Source organism: Macrobrachium rosenbergii, chromosome 17 (assembly GCF_040412425.1).
Source record: "Macrobrachium rosenbergii isolate ZJJX-2024 chromosome 17, ASM4041242v1, whole genome shotgun sequence".
Classification (NCBI taxonomy): domain Eukaryota; kingdom Metazoa; phylum Arthropoda; class Malacostraca; order Decapoda; family Palaemonidae; genus Macrobrachium; species Macrobrachium rosenbergii.
In genome coordinates this window covers 20470765-20491928 of record NC_089757.1, presented here as the reverse complement: position 1 = coordinate 20491928, position 21164 = coordinate 20470765, and the positions used below count along the sequence as shown (strand labels likewise).

The 21164-nt window shown below is 38.4% G+C and overlaps 1 protein-coding gene across 1 annotated transcript in view; it reads right to left on the bottom strand.

The window, feature by feature from the left end:
- The window catches only part of LOC136847772 (intersectin-1-like), a 45909-nt gene that overhangs the window by 22913 nt on the left and 1832 nt on the right, over window positions 1–21164 (bottom strand). Inside the window, exons 2-5 of the mRNA XM_067119677.1 lie at window positions 10477–10631; window positions 8869–9035; window positions 8689–8721; window positions 7970–8386 (exon numbers count right to left, since the gene is read on the bottom strand). Of these exons, the coding sequence (XP_066975778.1) occupies window positions 7970–8386; window positions 8689–8721; window positions 8869–9035; window positions 10477–10631 (772 nt within the window). The remainder of the gene's footprint in view (window positions 1–7969; window positions 8387–8688; window positions 8722–8868; window positions 9036–10476; window positions 10632–21164) is intronic.

Sequence of the window (21164 nt, the reverse complement as noted above, 5' to 3'; positions counted from 1 at the left end):
TTACACAGACATTACCTGCAATAATCTTAAGGGCCACGGGTAACTTGTATACAGTACTATTATGCAATACAAGGGAGGGGGGGATTTAGAGACTGAGAATTTTCTTACCTGTGCTGTTTTACTGGTAAATTTTGGATCCCTTAAAATAAATACCATATGCTGTACCTCCATCACCCAAGCATCTGTACCCTAACAGTATAATATCACCATATGACAAAATGACATTTTTATAATAAAATAAAGTCTTAAATATACAGTACTTATCAAGTACTGTAATTACATAGCTATTACAGTAGTTGCATTTATTCGCAATAGTTTAAATTCAAATTTCACGGTAGTGACACTGATGTTCTGTGTAGGTGACTAGTCTCGCCCCCTAACGAGATAGTTAGGAACGATTTAGCAGAGAATCCTCAGTCTGTTTATGCTTATGTCCATCACAGGGGAGGAGGGAGGGCTCCGATCATGTAATTACGTGGTAAGTATATACAGTATATAACTTTATTTTATTATAAAAATATCATTTTTATATAAGTAACTTACCAAGTAATTACATAGCTGAATCCCACATTGACAGGTGGGATACATGGACACATTCTACTCTAAAACATCAAGTCATGTAATGAATTAGGAATAAAAAAGTTGCTAGCACTGAAAACAATGCTTGTCGTTCCTTGTTTGTTAAGAGGGCCTGCAGTATAAACTGCCTCTGGTTGGTGCTCAACTTAACCTGTAGTGGCATGGCAGTAAAGCCGAGGGTTGCCTCTACTAAAGAGGGAGCTTTGTAGCGGAGGAGTACTCCGATCACTACCAAAGCATCAGTGGAAGTTATGTAGTCGAAGGAATTATCTGATGGCTAGCAGAACTTTAAAGGTGCCCTTGCCCTGGCTGCAGTACCATAATAAAAACAACCAGATCATGTTGTCACCTACACTGAAGTAAGACTAAACCCATCCACTAAGAGTGCTAGGTGCTCCGGGTACATTGTATCACGCCCAGCTCCCCAAAATTCGACACTCACTACAAGGTGAATAGGCAGTAGGAGAAAATCCTATGCTTCCTTCCGTGATACTATGCCAGTAACTAAAAATCGCAAGGTACTGCCAAATTTTTAAAACACTGTTTAAACTCCCTCACAATGAGAAACGAAGAATGATCATACCACCAGTAGGTTGACCATTGAATTGGTGTAAGGGATATATAGCGTTTGAAAGCTGATGAGGTAGAGACTGTTCTGACATCTTTAGCTTTCATTAGGAGGAGGAAAATGCTTCTCTTAAATCTGAGCATGTCTCAGAAAATAAAGTCCATTAGGATAAAGGGCAAGATGTTCTGATCAGAGAACGAGATGATCTCTTGTCCTAACTCCCTGGGTTATGGATGGCCTGGGACTACCGGCTTTTACGCAATACTATACCATCCAGCTGGGCAGAGCTCTCTAAATTCCTACTCAGAGCCAGTGAGCGCTTCTGGCTCTCTGAGAATGAGCTGGCGCCAGGTGCAGTTGCCAGGAGTTCTAGTCAGAGGAAGAAAGTAGTTCTTGCCATTACACCATAGGTTCTGGATGACCCTCGAACCTGAACATTCGAACTGGATAGAAAACTAGTGAGCACTACTGGGTGCTCAGAATGAAAGCTGACATCATAGCCAAAGCTGGTGCCAGGCTACTGTTAGTGGCAAGAGAGCAGGGTGCCCTCTTGCCACTAACAGTAGCCTGGCACCAACCACGAAGGCTGCTCATTAAATCAATTCAGTGGGAGGGTTTTTCATTCTTTCCCTAGGGTGCCAGACGAGCTATGAGCTTGGGTGCTGTCTGGAACTCCTGGAGGACACGGATGTCTGTAAAATTCCTAAGGGAAAAAGAAAAAATGGATCCAGCTCTTGGGTGGGTCCCTGTCCTTGACTAAAATCCAAGGAAAAACGAGCAAACCACTTCTTCCTTGTTTGGGTATGTCAGGAACTTCAAAGGAAATTAAGATATGGATGCCAACGAACTAGGTATCCATGCTTATACATGAGTTATGCATAGTTCGATAGCCCTTCACGGGGTAATTGTAAAAGGAACACAGATGTCTCGCGGAGGAGACATAGGGCCTGAGATACTAGCTTCAGAAAGTCTATCCCAAGGTCTAGAAGATGGCGAGAGAAGATTGACTTCCATGTCTTGCAATGGTCTCTGCAATACGTCTAAAAAAAAAAATCTTCAATGATAATCCTTTGGACAGTCTGGAGTCTGTTGTGGAAAGAACTGACTACTTTGGATGTCCTTGAAGCGAGGTTGTCCGAGAACACACAGTGGGGGAGGATCCTGTAGAGTCCGCCCACAACCGAGGGCATTCAGGGACCATGATACGAGCTAGAATAGGGCTTCAGGGACCATGATAGGAGCTAGAATAGGGCTAAGCGGACAATGTAACTTGGAGTTAGCGTGAAGATTGTGTCACTCCTTCTTGACTGTGATGAAGGGTGCGAAGAGAGGTAGTCCCACGGATCTGTCTACCTCTGGAGTCTGCTGCACATGCTATAGGGATGGTATGGACCACAAAAAGAGGAAAATGATCTCTTGAAGGAGCAAACAGGTCCAAGACAGGTCTGTCCCACAGATTCCACAGATCCCAGCAGCCTGGGGATCGACGGTCACCTTCTGATGTCTCGGTATGTTCTATGAGCCGATCAAGAGACTAGAAGACCTGATTGATCTGTCGACAGAAACAAGTCTCTTCCTATAGAAGTGGGGAAACGTGGGGTAGAGCCTTGCTTGCATAAAACATTAGAACTGTGGTCTAGTCTGAATGGTTACCACAGTCTAGGAGTGCAATAAGGTAAAAAAATCACTGAAGTTATTTGAAGAAACTTCCAGCTCTATGAGAAGGAACTGAAGGATCTGTCTTTCTGGGGACCACACCCGGAAAAACCCCCGGTTCCTTAAGAAGGCTCCCCAACCCATATCTGAAACGATGAAAAGAAATCCAGGACTTGGTTCAGAGATGAAGGAACTTCCCTTCCAAAAGACTAAGTTCAGATGACTACAAGAACAAGGGCTCCAGAGAAAACTTGTGCTGTCAGGAGGCCAACATCTGGCAAGGACAAGGAAGGGTGCTTCCTGCATCTCCAAAATCCATTCAATAGCCATGAAAATTAGAGGAAGAGGCTATCTGATTCCTTCTCTATCCGCTGTGGGCATGTTTCACATTGGTGATCATGCACTCTCAGCCAAAAAAGCCAACTGGTAGAGGGACGTGCAGAACCACAGACAACTGCACAAACAAGCTGCCAACTCTGCCGACCTATGGTAGCCAAGAGAAAACGTTGAAATCTTTGCAGATTCAACAAAAATTGAACTTGATAACGCTTAGCGTGGACTCAACGATACCCTCATAAAATAATGAGGATGTTCAGAACTGTACGCCGAGAAAAATTCCATACCTGTAAGAACCTGGGTCCTGTGAGTTTACGCCAGGCGAACGGAGATGACCGCCGAATACTAGAGATATAATGAGATAAACACTCTAGTGCAGGTGTTGGGCACTTGACGAATGAGCCAGGCACTAGGAAGTGGTGCCAGGAGCTAGGGGAAGGGTCCAGGAAAATGGGAATTGGCACCTTACAGGAAAGGTCATTCAACCAGGAACGAAACTGCAAGAAGACCGTGAGAAGAAGATAGCTTTAACTGTTGACAGGAAGCATATAACAGCAACTGTCAACAAGTAGATCTTCAACGAAGTGAAGAGCCAAGAAGCTTACAGCATTCAGTCTTCACCCAAAACCTTGGAACTGAAGTAAAATCCCAGGATTCATTTAGGTCTGTTGAATCTGGCCAGCGTCTTGTGGGCGCCAAAGCTAGAGTAGGCTCACTACTAATGTCACGGGCACGAAAGGGGAAAAGAGGGTAAAACTATCAGGCTGTCTGAAAACAGAGATTCTTGGCAGACGGAAAAACTTGAAAATCCTAGAGATGCTGAAAGTTGACAGGAGGACTCTGGCCAGTGTTCCTGATGTCAGTCCAGACAGTTAGGACTTCCAACAATCTTGACAGGGAAGTCTATATCTGACAGGGTACTCGAGTGAGGGAAGACAAAAGACACTTGTCTTGCTCCATTTAAATGAAAGCCAATTTTCTAACCTTGACAGATGCTTGGATGACGAGGAAATAGCCCAAAGAGGGAGCTTCCTTCAGCAACTCAACATCTCTGACCCAGAAGTCTTGTCCAGAGGTAGACTTGGTCCCTGCTCAATGGGAACTGGTGCACAAGACGGGAAACCAGTGTGTTCTTAAAATTCAGGAGCTGAACCAAATAGGAACTAGCGCCAGACACAGCAGGTTGGCGCTCGGATCCCTTGGATCCCACCCCACGCTTGGATCTCCCAGGTCCCACTGTACACTTGGATCCCTCGTATCCCATTGGACACTTGGATCCATCAGATCCCACTGAACACTTGGATCCATTAGATCCCACTGGACACTTGGATCCATCAGATCCCACTGGACACTTGGATCCATCAGATCCCACTGGACACTTGGATCCATCAGATCCCACTTTACTTGGATCCATCAGATCCTACTGGGCGCTCGATCCCACTGTACAATTGGATCCATCAGATCCTGATGGACACTTGGATCCATCAGATCCCACTGGTCACTTGGATCCAACAGATCCCACTGAATGCTTGGAACCATCAGATCCCTCTGTATGCTTTGATCTCAGTGGACGCCTTGGACACAGGTGCTCGGACTCCGTCTGCTCTGACACTGCTAGGCACTCAGATTGAAAGAGCGTTTGGCGACAATTACTGGCGCTCCACAACTGGGAGATATGCCTCTTCAAAAGCCAAGATACGCCAAAAAAACGTTAACACCCCCTGTCTACACTGGGATCCATGTCTGTCCACACTAGGATCCTGGAACAACACCATTGGTGTCTCTTGTCCACACTGGGATCCATAACTGTTCACACTGGGATCCGTATCACTAGAGGACAAAGAAAGCACATCCCTATGGATGCCTATCCATTGGCTATCTGTCGAGATCTGCGGACAGCAGGATCGACTGAGTAGAAACTACCTGGTGGCAAAAAACCCTTCGGACCCCCATGGACCGACAGTATGCCTCCTCCTTGGTTTAGGGGTCTGACGGGGACTGGGTTTAGGAGATCCGATAAGGCAAATCCTTCACTACACAACACATCAAATAAAACCCTTTCCAGTGGCTGTCTGTCGATACCTGGGACCAGCAACAGCCTTGACTGAGGGGGCAACTACTCGTGTGTAACCCCCCAACCTCCCTGGGACTTCCAGTATGCCTCCTCCCAGGTTTAGGGGAGTCTGACAGGGACTTTCCATCTAGGAGCATCGGGGGATGAGTAGACACCTCCTCCACTGCACAACACTTCACTATTCCAAGGTTAACTTCTGTTACCCCAGACAAAAGACTGGCAATGACATGGGAAGGAAACGAGGGAGCCAGGCGCGGGAGCAATACAAAAAAATTAGAGGGCTAGTAGTAGGAGAGAAAAATGGATGGGGAATAGGCGCTAGACTGCACTTGGATACCTGGGCCGCTCGGATCCACTGGCTGCTTGGATCTGCTGGGCGCTCAGATCCGCTGGGTGCTCGGATCCCACTGATTGCTTGGATCTCACTGGGCGTCAAAAAAGCTAGTGGCTCGTAAACTTAGAGGAGCTGGTGAGCATTCCTTGGCATTTGGAGCCAATCCTCAGCTGCCAAGAATGTCAATTCTTTCGAAAGCCTACAGCAACCAAAATAAGCACAATTCTCTCCTACTACATTCTGCCCTTACAATTTTTCAGTTCTCTGCAAAGGAATGTGTAATAAGATTATTTTAATTAATTCTTGAAGTACACAAAGTACCAACATACAGACAAATCTCAACTCCCAACAAACATTATTCGAGACTTATGGAGATATAGCATATCATTACCGGTCCTGTAGTGAACGCAATGTTTACATTTTATTACGCTACTCGATAAATATGGAAGTGAATGCAAAGTTTACTTTATCACATTACTCGGCAACACTGCATTATTAAATCACTCGTCGTAGTAAATGCAAGGTTTACTTTATCATGTTACTCGGCAACACTTTACATTATTATATTACTCGTCATACAGGTGGGTAAAACCAAATATGTAACTTCACTACTGTAGCATCGATAAATTAGTTCAGTAGTGAACGTAAATATCAGTTCGACAGTGAACCAATGTTTACATTATATAACGCCACTCGGCAAAGTAGTTAAACAATTAACTGCAATTTTCACTGTAAAAGCAAAAAATTGACATACCAGACTCCATTTTGTAGCAACAAAACAAGGAAAAAACTCATCCTGAAAGTTTTCTGCTGAAGCTACTCAACTTTCAGCTTGAACACATTGAACAACGAAGTCCAGTTAAATAACCGGCGAAAAAAGAAAAGCTGCTGCCGACACCTATGTTAACACCAGACATAGCAGAAACAGACTGAGGATTCCCTGCTAAGTCGCTCCTAACTATCTCGTTATGGGGCGAGACTAGTCACCTACACAGAACATCGATGTCGCTACCGCGACATTTGAATTCAAGCTACTGTGAATAAATAAAACTAATAGCTATGTACATTAATTACTTGGTAAGTTACTTATATAAAACTAACATATTTCACATCTTATTCAGCAAAGGCTATGTATAGTTCCTTTAATATTTTGTTAGCCATATCCTGTTAAAGTAATGAATAACCTACTAGAAATGTAATGAACAAGCCAACATTAAAAGCACATGAAGAACGGTACCATCTCTTTCAGTTTGTATGAATGCACACAACTGAAAACAAAAATGTGACTGGATCACCCATGAACTGTGAAGCTCATCTCACAGTATTTCACACCACAACTAAATTGAAATGGAATGCTCCTGCTGCAAAATATCATATTCATATTAAATTCAAATGTAGTTCTCCCTCTTTTAATCATTATCGACACTAAAAATTTCAAATGCTAGCACACACCAAAGAAGAGTATGTCTTTCTATACAATACTTAACTTTCTGGGGAGGGTTTTTTTTTAAATATCTAACTTTTTTAAAGTGTTAGAATGTTAATTTTGTACACCGGTTTATACACAATGCATAGGCAGTCACTTTTTCATTTCCTAGTAAATTAGGTGAATAACCTGTTTTAAAACCCAGCTGCATGAGGGTTAGATGTGAGATACTGCTAATATCTAAACACAAAACTAAGCTTTTCAATCAGAAAGTGCAAAGAAAATATATAATACATGCTGAGACTTACTAGTAGCAGAGGGCAATGATGATATTAAAGGAACCATCATTGGTCCTGTGGCGCACACAGGCATGGTTCCTGGCACATTACTTATCATACCTGAAGACCCTAAACCAGGCATGATAGATGTTGGTATGACACCAGGCATAGAAGTCTGTGGCCTACTAAACGCAGAAGTAAGAGGAATATGACCACCCAAAGCTGCGACTGAGGCTAGTGGTGGAGTGAGTGATAGACATGTTTAGATACAGATAGTTAAAAGATTTTTAAGGGTGAACATGTACAATTTTAATACTGTAATGAATTGTGTACACGTGGGTCAGTAAATAATCAAGGTATACAAATATATACCTACAAGTATGTGGAGAGAGAGACAGAGAGACAGAGAGAAAGTGTTGGTAACCACTGCAATGTTGCTTATTTACTATTTCCGAAAATGTTACTGAAATTATATTCATTCTAATACTGTACCAGAAGGAAACAATAACATAAGAATTGTACTGAAATTCATAAACCAGGGAACTCAATTCTTTCTATTATTACTTGATGCGATAAGACTAGTAATCTTAAAAATTTCTTCCTGTGATATATTTAATCTTAAACTAACTACTATGTACTCATACTACAGTACACTGAGACAAAGGAACATCTTTCATTCATGCAGTGCAAAAAAGATGTCATATGAGTCAAGACTTACGAGGAGCAGAGGGCACAGATGACACTATTGGCACCATCCCTATCCCTGTTACAGACACAGGTATGGTCCCTGGGACATTAATCATGGCACCCGATGACCCTAAACCAGGTATGATGGAAGTTGGAATGGCACCTGGTATAGAAGTCTGTGGTATACTACACATAGATGTTAGAGGCACAGGACCACCTGAAGCTGCAACAGAGACTAGTGGTGGGGCAACAGTGTTAGAAGCAGCTGAGAGAGCAGCAACTGGAGGAGGTGCAGAACCAGGAATAACCACAGGTGAGACAACTGGACCAGGAGCAATAGCTGGAGTAACAGAGGGACCGCATCCCAATGCCAGGGGTCCAGTACCACCTGCTCCTGTTCCAGGTGAAATAAGACCTGCAGCAGATATCCCAGATCCTGTGGGAGTGCCTACAGGGGCCAACATACAATGTCAACACAGAATACTGTAACTGTAACTACTTTTGTGAGGGTCTAACTACACAATGGAATTATCAATATCAAAAAGGTGTCCACAAATACTGTTCTGCACATCAACAAAACATTTTACAATTCATGACAAAATCCCAAAATTTGAAGAATCTAAGATCTCCATACATGCTAGTAAAAAACAGACAACGATAATTTTATAACAATTTTGATGCCACAGTAGGTATGGGGGTAAAAACCTTATAATAAAGCAACTATATCATCAATTTACACAACTCTCCTACCTGCAGCTGCAGTTGACTGTGGTGTGGATGCTCCTGGTAAGCATTGCAAACGGAAAGATGGGTCAAGCATGAATGAAAAATGAACAACCTTTTCACTCCACATTTGACAGAAGAGACAAGATAAAAATACAATGCATATCTAACAACTAACAAACTTCTTATGCTGCATACTGTACTTACCTACACCTGGAACAGTTGTTGCAGTACCTCCACACGCACTCTGTTTTAAAGATGCAGGTAAAGTTTGTGGAAGGTTGAAACCCCTCAACTTCAAATTTATCAACTTGCATGCAATGCTAAACTCATGGAGATCCATCTTCCCATCACCATTAACATCTGAGAGAGCCCTGTAAGAATATTTGTACCTCCTTTACTGAAGATAGAATAAGACCTGAGGTTTTAAAACATAATCCTAAAAAGCATTTAAAATTCCATACTTTACCTCTTTCAATTTCTATTCACTTGTTATTTCAAAACCATATGACTCAGTTAATCGTCAACAATTTCTTAAGACAGAAACCATTTGGCCAGCCTTGTCATTCAAGAAATTGACACCTTGGCCTGATTAAACAACAGTACTGCATAACAATATTTATATGTGTCTGAAGGGATGATATGATGCAAATATATTACTACTCAAGCATATTTTCTTTGCAGTCCTTGAGGATATGGGACAAAATCAGCTGTTACAACTCAGTTCAACATTGAGCCATACCCAATGAAGAAATTCAGACTGTTCACATATGAAGTTATTCAAACCAGATCACTGAGTCAATCTCAGAATTAGGATGATTAATGTTGAAGTACATATTGAAAATGCTCTTAAAACTGAAGAGTCAAGAGATTAATTGTATAAACAAAGCAAATTGCCTTTTGCCAAATATTGACAGAGACTGGTCACATGAATTAAAGCACACAGGAAATTCGCAACTTGATAACAGAGTAAGGTTTGCGAAACCTTGTGAAGTAATTACAGTACACAAATTAAGTCATCAATGATAATACCTGTTACCTATCATGAGGAATTTACGACAGCATCTAATACCGAAAACTTTTCTATGCAACAAAACCAAAATTTCCCCTCAATTAATCAGTGCTATATTAATCTTAACACTAACATAAACCTAATTTACTAAAAACAGAGGTAGCATTTGACTTATACATGTTATAAGCATTACCCAAAGACTGCTGTATTCTAATCTCCTCTCCAATCTCAACATTTGGCACTAAAGACTATTCTAAGATATTTAAATTTTGTTTTTAAACTTTGGCAACAACTTGCTTTTAAAATATAAACCATAACCACATGGGTATGTACTTTAAATTTTCATTATTCTAGCTTCTTGTTATTGAGAACAAATCCATTTTTTTCCATCAGGAATCAAAATGCTAACATTTCCCTAATGGTCCATGCCTCCCATGAACACTAAAATATCTTTGTTGTTTCTTTTATTCATCATACATTTGATGCTAGGAGAAGTCTGAGAGATTATTTATCTCCTATATCTCCTTGGAGAATGCAGCACCTTACCCCAAAACAGACTTCAGTAGGTCCACTACCAAAAATTAAGCAAGGAAAGTGTGTGTGTGTTTTATTTAGAAAACAACACTCATAAGAGATACTATAATTTGTCATTTATTCAGAATCAGTAAAAGGAAGACATTATCAAATGTCTTCTTAAAGTCTGCAATGTCCTGAAATGACTAACCCATGTTAGAAAATTATGCAGGCATTACACAATTATACTGAATGGATATGGTACATGAAACAGACCCGAAAAATCTTACCAAATGATTCCCAAAACAGGTGGTGGTAATCGTGACTGAAGAAAGAATCCTTTTGCCTGGTCACCACTAATGAACCCATTTGTGGGTCGAATAGCATTAAACTGTTCTTCATGTTTGGTTCGTTCACCGGGCGTCACCACCCAAGGGTCAGCCATCTGAAGATGAAAGTAAACTCTGATTAATGAACAAGCTTGTTAACCATAATACATAAACCTACTGTATTTTTACAATAGCCTGTGACTGTAATTAAAATCACATTTCATGAGCAGTTTACTTGTTTTTTATAAGGTTTGTCTACTAATACTGTATTTTTCACCATATGGACTACAATTCATCAAATTTACTTGAACACCATTTGCTCAACCTAGGACTCAAATAACATATTTTCAGCAACTGGAACTCGTCAACTACATATCACAAACTATCAGTCCTCAAGAGTTTTATTTGCACACATCATATCAGTGATGAATTTTGGACTTCACACAAAAAATAAAATTAAATTACTAATAATTCCATTGCCCCAATTAAGTAAAACTCAATTCTGCCACAAAGGAATACCTATATGCATAGGCCACATCCTGCTATGATTCTGCATTACGTGAAATGCCCTTAGACAGCGCTAAAGCCTTAAAATAATGTATTTATGAAGTGTAAAGTATGGTAAGGAGAGATAATAAGGGAGGTTAAGTACACATTCAAGAAGCAAAGCTCCCTTGTCAGGTTGAATATTGTGCTCTATGTTGGGTTAGACTTGGTGAGACTGCATCCTTTAGTTGGTTGCATTTCAATGACTCAGATGTGGGTACATATTTCTGATGGATAAGGTCTTACCCCAATTCTTGCTGACATACCTCTAGCCAGTGCATTTTGTGACTTGGTAGCTAAGAAATTAACTTCTTGCCAACAGCTTACTTTTCTTCAAGATTTTAATCATTGCTCTGATTCCAATTTTTTCTGACTCCACTTCTGAGAAGGCTACACCTTCCTGGCAATACCTCTAAAGTGGGAGGTCCTTTGTCAGTCCACATACTGACAAGTCCAACTGCAGGGGAGTAGTTTCAACATCCTTCTGCACACAGAATTTCCTCTGGCATGTCAATGGTGAAGGGAGGAGTTTGCTTGATCTGCTAGACGGAGTACCTACAAGATGACTGTGCTTCAAATGAGCTTGATAATCTTTTAAAGTGCTGTTCCAACTCTGCTTGCTAAGGTCTGACAGTGGGACCCTCTGGTCCTGTCAGATCCCCAAAAAACCACAAGAAGGCTCCTCTCCCAAGAGATAAAAAATACATGCCTACAGCTGTGATAGCTCATGGAAACAATACATGGTGCATGATGAGTTCTATTGGTATTAACTGATGAACCTCAAACCTAGGTTGACCTGTGAATAAAACAGGGTTCCAAACCATAGCCATCCCTCCCCTGAGACTCCCTATGACTGGCAAAAGCCAATCTAGCAGAGGTCATGGGAGAGTAAACAGAGGCTATCCTGCACTTGCACTTCAGGGTTTTGATGTGAACCAGGAACTGACCAAAGAGCTGCACCATCACATACATGAAGACCGTCACTTATAACAGTAGGCATCTTACCATGGCGATTTGTTATGTGTGACTCCTGGTTTGGATCGTACAATCAAGAAACTGTACACATACTGAACAAGAAGGTATTACTGACTCTATCCAATGTACCTCAGTAGAAATGCAGGAGCAAGTGTCTGGGGAAGTCCTCCTGTTCAAAAAATCATGGGAAGAATTGGGATACAGAGCATACACAGGAATCTCCATATCAACCCTACCTGGAGCAGATGTCCAACCCACAGGTGAACAAACACCACCTTCTACCACAAAGTCCTGTAGAACCTCTTGCAAGATAGCTTCCTATGCTATTACTACTACTTACTACAAGAGGGTGAGGTGCAGAAGATGAGAATGAGGAGGAGGAGGAGGAGTATCAATTATTCTCCTATAATATAACAGTGCAAGAGAACTAGTTAAGGAAGGAAAGCAGGCATTGAAGGAGCACAAGCCGTGGGTGGTGCTGTATAAGTATGACGGCTATTGGTGGCTCAACAAAGCTGAGACCCTTGTTGGGTGCGGCAACAGCAAACAGAGTTCCTAGTGACTTATCAAGAGGCCAATGATCTAGAAATGCAGCAAAAGATGAGCTTCAACTGATGTTCTCATCTCTGAAGCAGATGTGGTGGGGGTAGGCAGCACTGAAGAATGTGCACACAACAGAAAGTTAGAACTGGGGAGAACCCAACATGTGGACTTGACTTGCCACAAGACAAGAGCATATGTTGATAACTCACCTTCCTGCATATACATATTCCTCTTGGTCGAAGTCACTGGTGTACATGTGGAAGGATCAGGGAGAGGGTAAGGGGAGAGAAAGTATATGAAAAGATTCGGTTATGTCAAAGGGAAACAGCTCCTTCCAAAGACACATGTAAAAGCTTTTTAGCATTCTTCCTTTTGTTCCCAAACCTTTACCACTGTGAGGGAACCAACTCACACACTCTTCACAAGGAAGATCAGGACTGCATGTCCTGTCCAACAGAAGGAACAGTATCAGTAAGAAACTACAGACATGGAGAATAGTGCTCACACTCTCGCTTATGTCTTTCATGCCCATTTCTCTACGAATTTCAATAAACATCCAAAAGAAAAGAAAACTAGTTATGATTCAGCAATAAACAGGAGTGCAGGACGAGCAACTTCACTCAACCGTGGTGAATAAAAAGTGGCTTATGCTCACCCTCCTACCACCAATTTACTGCCTTGTTACCAAGTTTTAATGACCATTCCAGCATTTTCTGAAGAATACTCCTACATAAAAGGCAATGGTTTGTGTTCCCACTGGAACTAAAATAAGATAAGTGACTCTTTATGCATCTAGAAGTGATCTCATTTACTGATAAATGCCCCTTAACAAAAAAAAAACTAGGTATGCAGGCAGTCATAACTGGGGCTTGAACAAATCAGAATGTTTGCCTTCTTGTAATACCTCTCGATATTAAGGTACAGAATACGGTGTGTGCAATATTAAGGGGGAGATGGGGAGTGCCCTTGAATGCCAGTTAGGTTAGGGCAACATGAATTTCTTTATTTAATTTTCACAATTATGTTCATCACCCCAGTCAACTAAGGCCTAGGTAAGGTTAGGATGCATCTCTGTAGTTGGCATCGTGATATCATTGTTCTTTATACTGTACAGTAATATGTACGTAACTGATACCAATTAAGGATATGAACCACATATTTTTCTGATAGCTTGTTTCGTAATTTATGCATTTTACACCCTTCCAGTATGTGCAATTCTCTCAATTTCATTTCTCTCATAAAAATCCTCATTTCCCACTCAGGTCCCCCATAAATATTGTATATAAAGGGCTAGGGGAAACTTGAAAAGCAAGTGATTTGCACAAACAGTAATGATCAGAAAGGCATAAATCATGATACGAAATTTGAAAAATATATTCTTCACTTTTTGATAAGCCAAGGAAAAGCAAGGAATTCAAGTATCACAGTATTACCCAGAAGGTTGTAAAGACATATTTTGACTACTGCAGTTTTTATAAATGTGTCTGGCTACCCTAAAGAACAAGTAAGCCATATTTAACAAGAGTACTATAGCTGGTTCACTTGGGCCTACGAGATGTTTGTTTGGCGGCTTCTGATTGGCGGCCTCTAATTGGTTGGTACTGGGAGGTAGGCGGCTCGCTCACTGTCTCATTTTTACATCTGTAGCTCAGAAAACTAGCAATATGTTTATGTTTCTTAATTTATCTCACGTTTTGCACAAAATAGGAAAGTTTTGGTCATACCATAGGATTCGGTAATAATTGTACAACTAAATCGTGATTTCCTGAAATCATAAATCGTGATTTCCTGAAATCATTAAGATAAAACACAAAGGAATTACAATGAGTGAAAGTGAAGAGAGAAGTATTTAATTCTTTATACCTGTTTTTAACTTATCAGATTTTGCAACATTCACACAATCAAGATAAAATAAAGCTTGAGTTTTCATACAATAAATTCACCCTGAATACTCTGGTGCCTTCAGATTTTAGATATGTGTTGCATGTGAAGAGAAAATAAAGAATATGTCTTATTATGTTGCATCTGTACTTGACTCAGTTTGCCAAGAGACTGATGATGATCTGCAAGATACTGCGTTGGTCCTCTCAGCCATCGACAGCTGCCAATTAGCGATGTGAGAAGCTTGCAGTTTCGACAATATTTGCCATATTATTATGTCATTATATTTTCTGAAAATAAATGCATAGAATTCCCATTATGACTGTCGAACATTTTCACTCCAATATCATATAGCCTATGTCCGTAGGTCTGGGCATATCTAATAAGGAAAACAAAAATAATCAGATAGATGCATCTGGATGTGCTGGCTCAATTTAGACATCGCCAATAGATTTTATGGTAAGAAATAAAATATGTACTTTCATTCACTGAATGAACATATAAAAATAAGAGAAACAAGTGGCCATAATAATAAACTCATCATTATGTAGGCCTGTTATCTACAGTATCATGTAGCCTACGGTGTGTATGCAAATTTCTCACCTAGACTAAATTGAACCTAACACATCCACATGAATCCATCTGATTACTTATTTTCTTATCAGATATGTCCAGACATACGGACACAGGCCTATATGATATTGGAGTGAAAATGTTCGACAGTCATAATGGGAATTCTATGCATTTATTTACAGAAACTGTAATGACATAATAATATACGGTAAATATTGTCAAAACCGCAGGCTTCTCATATCACTAATTGGCAACTGTCAACAGCGCCTCAAAGCTCTTGCTGTTTGCAGATCACCGTCTCTCGGCACTACTGCCAAACTGAGTCAAGAACAGATGCAACAAAATAAGACATATTCTTCATTTTCTCTTCACATATCACACACATCTAAAATCTGAAAGCACCAGCATATTCAGGGTGAATTTATTCTATGAAAACACAAGTTTTATTTTATCTTGATCACATGAATGATGCAAAATCTAATGATAAGTAAAAACAGGTATCAGGAATTAAATACTTCTCTCTTCACTTTTAATTGTTGTAATTCTTTGTGTTTTATCTTACTGACTTCAGGAAATCATGACTTAGTTGTACAATTAATACTGAATCCTATGGTATGACCAAAACTTTCCTATCTTGTGCAAAATGTGAGATAAATGAAGAAATATATATACTTTGCTAGTTTTCTGAGCTACAGATGTAAAAATGAGATAGTGAGCAAGCTGCCTACCTCTCTGTACTAGCCAATCAGAGGCCGCCAAACAAACATCTCGTAGGCTCAAGAATCTACTTGAAGTGAACCAGCTATAGGCCCAGCCACATTCTATATACCTAACCAAGTATTTAACCTAATTTTGAGTAAGTTAGCACTGAAAATTTAACAACGCATGCTTTACTAGTGCTAGGCTATATGATTAAGCAATGTCTACATAGGCCTAACAGTTGGTAGCCAAACATCGGTATTATTTTCCTTTAACCATTACAGTATCGCATCTGGAATTTATATACTTTTCCTATGTTTTAATGTGCGCTTTGAATGTTTCCAACATTCTTTTTATTAGCAAACAAGTATTTTAGAGACTGTGGACTCCACCCTTATATCCTACAATTCAGGAGACCAGTGGGAAACCAGGATTTTTGGGTAGGGGGAAAGCACAAACAGAGTGAAATACACGGACATTAATCCCATTCATAGTTCTCTTTCAGAATAATTCAAGTTTATGGAAGGTTTTCAAACTAATATCATGCACTTGGGTAAGGAACTCGTACCCTGGGTTAGGTTAGGTTTGGTGTGGTTGGTTGGGCCATTTGCTATATAACAAATGTAAGAAATATTAAAAAAACATATAACAGGAAAATCATATTTTCAGGTACAAAATATACTGGTAGTTTAAAGTAAAATTTTACCCACAAAAGTTAATAAAAAATATTCGGTAAAATCAACTACTACTGCTGCGCCCATCTGGTTTTGGTAAACACCAGTTTACATGCAAAATGGGCCCCATGTTTAGTTCCAGCCCCTTGAGGATGAACTGGAATAATATTAGCAAAAGGTCGTAAATGCCATAAACCTAAAAACTTTAAAATGAACAAAAACATAAACAAAAGGCAGTAAATATTTAGGCCGCCGACTGCCAGGAACCTGGCTAAGGTAGTGTCTCCAATTTTACCAAATATTCTAAGTTCAATATTGGGAGAGAATGCAGAGGAGTTTGGGATGATTAGGCCGTATTATTTTCAGCTGTTAACCCTGTTAGGCCCTCACAACTTAGGCCACATGAAGTTTAAGCCATAAGACATGGCGGAAGCTCCTAGGACGCCGTGTTTAGTATTAGCCTCTCGGGGTAGTACACCCATTTTGGCTGTTTGCCAGTTTGGATGCTACAGCCTAAATTACTTACGTCAGCAATGACCGGACCCATGCAGTCTGTGGTCAGGGCTACTATAGGAGGCCTAGTAGACATTTTAGGGAAAATATGACCACACCAGACTTATCTTTACCTAACCTTGAATGGTTGTGTCTTAACCAGGTTGGGGGGGGGAGGGGGCCCCGAAGAAACTCGTGACCCCTTATTCTGCATTCTGTCAGTATTAGGAACCAAAAATTGCAAAACGTAATAAAAATGATTCTATGATCAATATTACTTTTTCCTAAAAGGTAATAATACAACCTGGCTCACGTTATCCTACGAAGGATAGGATCTGCTGACCTACAGTGGGTCCTGGCCGAAATCTTAGAAGAGGTAGGATGGCCTATAAAAGTTGTTCCAAAAAATAACAAACTAAATTATTAGAAACATCCACAAGTTCAATATTACTTTATCCTGAACCGTATCAACCACATCTGGCTCACGTTATCCTACGGAGGATAAGCTACCCTAGGTCCTACCCGAAATCTTAGAAGAGGTAGGATGGGCTTTGGTCTGTAAAGGTTAAAGCAAGCGAATGACCGACGAGAGTGCGGTTTTATCACTGTAAAAAACTAATTATGATAAAATTATTCACCAACAAATATAATTTCAACGATTACCTTGGACTAATGTATCCTCCTCCCGGTTCTGAATAGTCTATTCCCTCATGACAAGTTGACCTGTCACTTCATTCGCCTCCTTCCACAGTATTGACCACCGACTGGCAATACTAACCGATAAACTTTTGTTTATCTTTTTCTTAATGCACTATTTCCAGTAGACCTTACGTTTTTATTACATTAAAAATTACCTTCATACAAAATCACGAGTGATTGCTGTTGGAAATTCCAGACTTAGAAATATACATACAGAATTTCGGTTACTTTCGCCAGAAAATTTCATAGACACAAGCAAAATTAATTTTCCTACTTCATCGGCAGTCTGGATTTTTTGTCAGATGTTTCGTAGGATATTATAAATTATATATACAGTATATATATATATATATATATATATATATATATATATATATATATATATACATACACACATATTATATAATATTTATCTCTCCCTCTCTCTCTCTCTCTCTCTCTCTCTCTCTCTCTCTCTCTCTCTCTCTCTCTCCCCCCCCCTCAAGTTTTGATTGAAAATGGCTCAAGGAAAATTCTTCCACACCGTTGTTTCGCTTGCTTGTTGGCTAAATATATTCCTATTTATATTGTATATGAATAGGTAAGATATATATATATATATATATATATATATATATATATATATATATATATATATATATATATATATATATATATATATATATATATATATATATATATATATATATGTATTTGTATATATACATATATATATGTACATATATATTTGCATATGTAAAATAAGATCTATACAGTGTATATATATATATATATATATATATATATATATATATATATATATATATATATATATATACATATATATAGATATTCTAGACTGTCTATTTTACATGTATAAAATATAAGCATATATATGTATATATAATATTTATATATATATATATATACATATATATATATGTATATATATACATATATATATAACACACCTATTCATATACAATATAAATAGGTATATATTTAGCCAACAGGCAAGAAACAAATGGGGAAAGATTTTCATGATTCATGTTCAATCAAAACACATAGACTAATGGCAAAAGATCTTGTACTGCATTGTTTCACACACACAGACATATATATAATGTATACATATATATATATATATATATATATATATATATATATATATATATATATATATATATCGAAGTCATAAGATTGGTGTTGCTACATGAAGAGTTCAAGAGTTTTGAAAATGCGCATTCATTTATTTTTGAGAAGGTATAAATAAAGAATACAACGAATTAACAGAAAAACCATAAGACCTGGGAAAGGCACTTGTATAAAAAGAAAAGATTTCAGATTAAAATAAAATATTATTTTCTCACTGTACAAAGTGAAAGAAAACTACTGCATTTTTATTTTTACTGAAGCCCTAACGTGTGCGTTTACGTAGATAAACAGGCAGATGAATACGTGTGTTGCTTGCATGATCTAGGTACATGCCTTGCACTGCGTGCATAAGCGACCGATATTGATACATACATTGAAACATAAATATAAGTTCGATCTGGAAGAATTTCTATGGTGTATATATATATTGTATATATACATATACTCGTACATATCTATACACATATAGATAATATATATACATATACATATATATACACATTTAAATGTATATATATAATATATATACATAAATATATATATATATATTATATATATACAAATACATAAATATACATATAGCATTGAACTGCCTCCTGATTGAACTTGTATCTATGCTTCAACGTATTTATCAATATCGGCCGCGTATGCACTCAGTGAAAGGCACCCATCTAGAATTCTAGACCTTACACTCAGGAAGGAACCCACGTATCCATCTATCTGTCTGTTTATCTACATAAACACATACGTCGAAGCTTCAGTAAAAAGAAAAAAAATGCAGTAGTTTTCTTTCATTTTGTGCCTTGAGAAAATAACATTTTATTCTAATCTGAAATTTTTTTTTCTTTTTCGGGCAAATGCCTCTCTAAGATCTTATGGTTTTTCTTTTAATTCATTGCATTTTCTCTTTATATTTTCTAAAAAAAAAATCATATAGTAACACGAATCTTAAGACTTCGATATATGTGTGTGTGTGTGTGTGTGTGTGTGTGAAACAATGCAATACAAAATATTCTGCCTTTAATGCATCCTCAAAGTTTGTAAACAATTTTGCAGAATGACATAATATTCTGCCTTTAATGCATCCTCAACTTTTCTAGTGGATATATATATATATATATATATATATATATATATATATATATATATATATATATATATATGTGTATATATATATATATATATGTATATATATATATATATATATATATATATATATATATATATATATGTGTGTGTGTGTGTGTGTGTGTGTGTGTACTTATTTTTTATTTATTTATTTACATTTATTATCAGATTTTACCGTGAGGAACTTATATACATATACATATATATATATATATATATATATATATATATATATATATGTATATATATGTATGTATACAAATAAAATAAAATAAAGTAATTGCTAATTTAAATTCCCTTATGCTGATGTTGACATTGGCGATTCCTAATTCGATTTTCACTGGCACACTATAATGATAAACAAACATATATAGTTAGGTGTTCCCACCTGAAATTTACCAGTATTAACGGATTTTACTTCTTTTTCTCAACCAATTTCTGGACAAAAGAAGAAACAGTAATTTAAGACTTGCTTTCATTACTGGAAATACGATAACCCGAAGTGTCCCTATTTCCAGCTTAGGTCGTCAAACGCGACAGTTATAATGGCACCGAATCAAATTTCGTCAAGAAACTTAGTCTAACACAGAAGCGAGAAAGGAAGAGCCGTTACTGTGAGGGTGCTCTGGGGTGGCACTGACCCGGGCCTGAGAAATAACTTGAAATTTCACTGTTTTCAAGACATGAAATTAGCACCAATCTTGAATATATGACATACATTTGGAAATACTATAAGATCATTTTTAATTATTAACTGAACTCGAGGTTTCACGTTATTTTTTTAAGCTAACTCATGGTGAATGGGCTTTGCATAGCGGGTGCTTGCCATTTACAGCATGCCCTAATATTTTTGCGGCTACTATAATATGCTTAAGCGGGACAAAGGCTCGTGTCTATTGCCGCATTTTCCCTTGACCTTTGAATCTACTACCAGCCTCTTCAATGACTGTGTCCCAAGACCCGCAAACACACATAAACTCGAATGTATTCCACCAAAATTTGAGACAAATGATCCACTGTATTTGCATTTTGCCATTGTTTTCCTCGGCCATCTTTTTTTTCGGGAACCCCTGATGAAATTTCACTTTCTAATTCATCATCGTTTTGTTTGTGATTATTTCTATTTACCGATCTATTTAGTTTTTCTCTGCTTTTGACGTCAGTTGTATTTGCCACCGCCGGACTGAAGAGCGAAGGTTTTGTTTTTGCTTCGTTTTGTGTCTTTGTTTACGTATCTCATTATTTATTTGTTTGTTAACATGATTATGCAGAGATTAGTGTCGACTCTTACGGAAATTCCTTTCT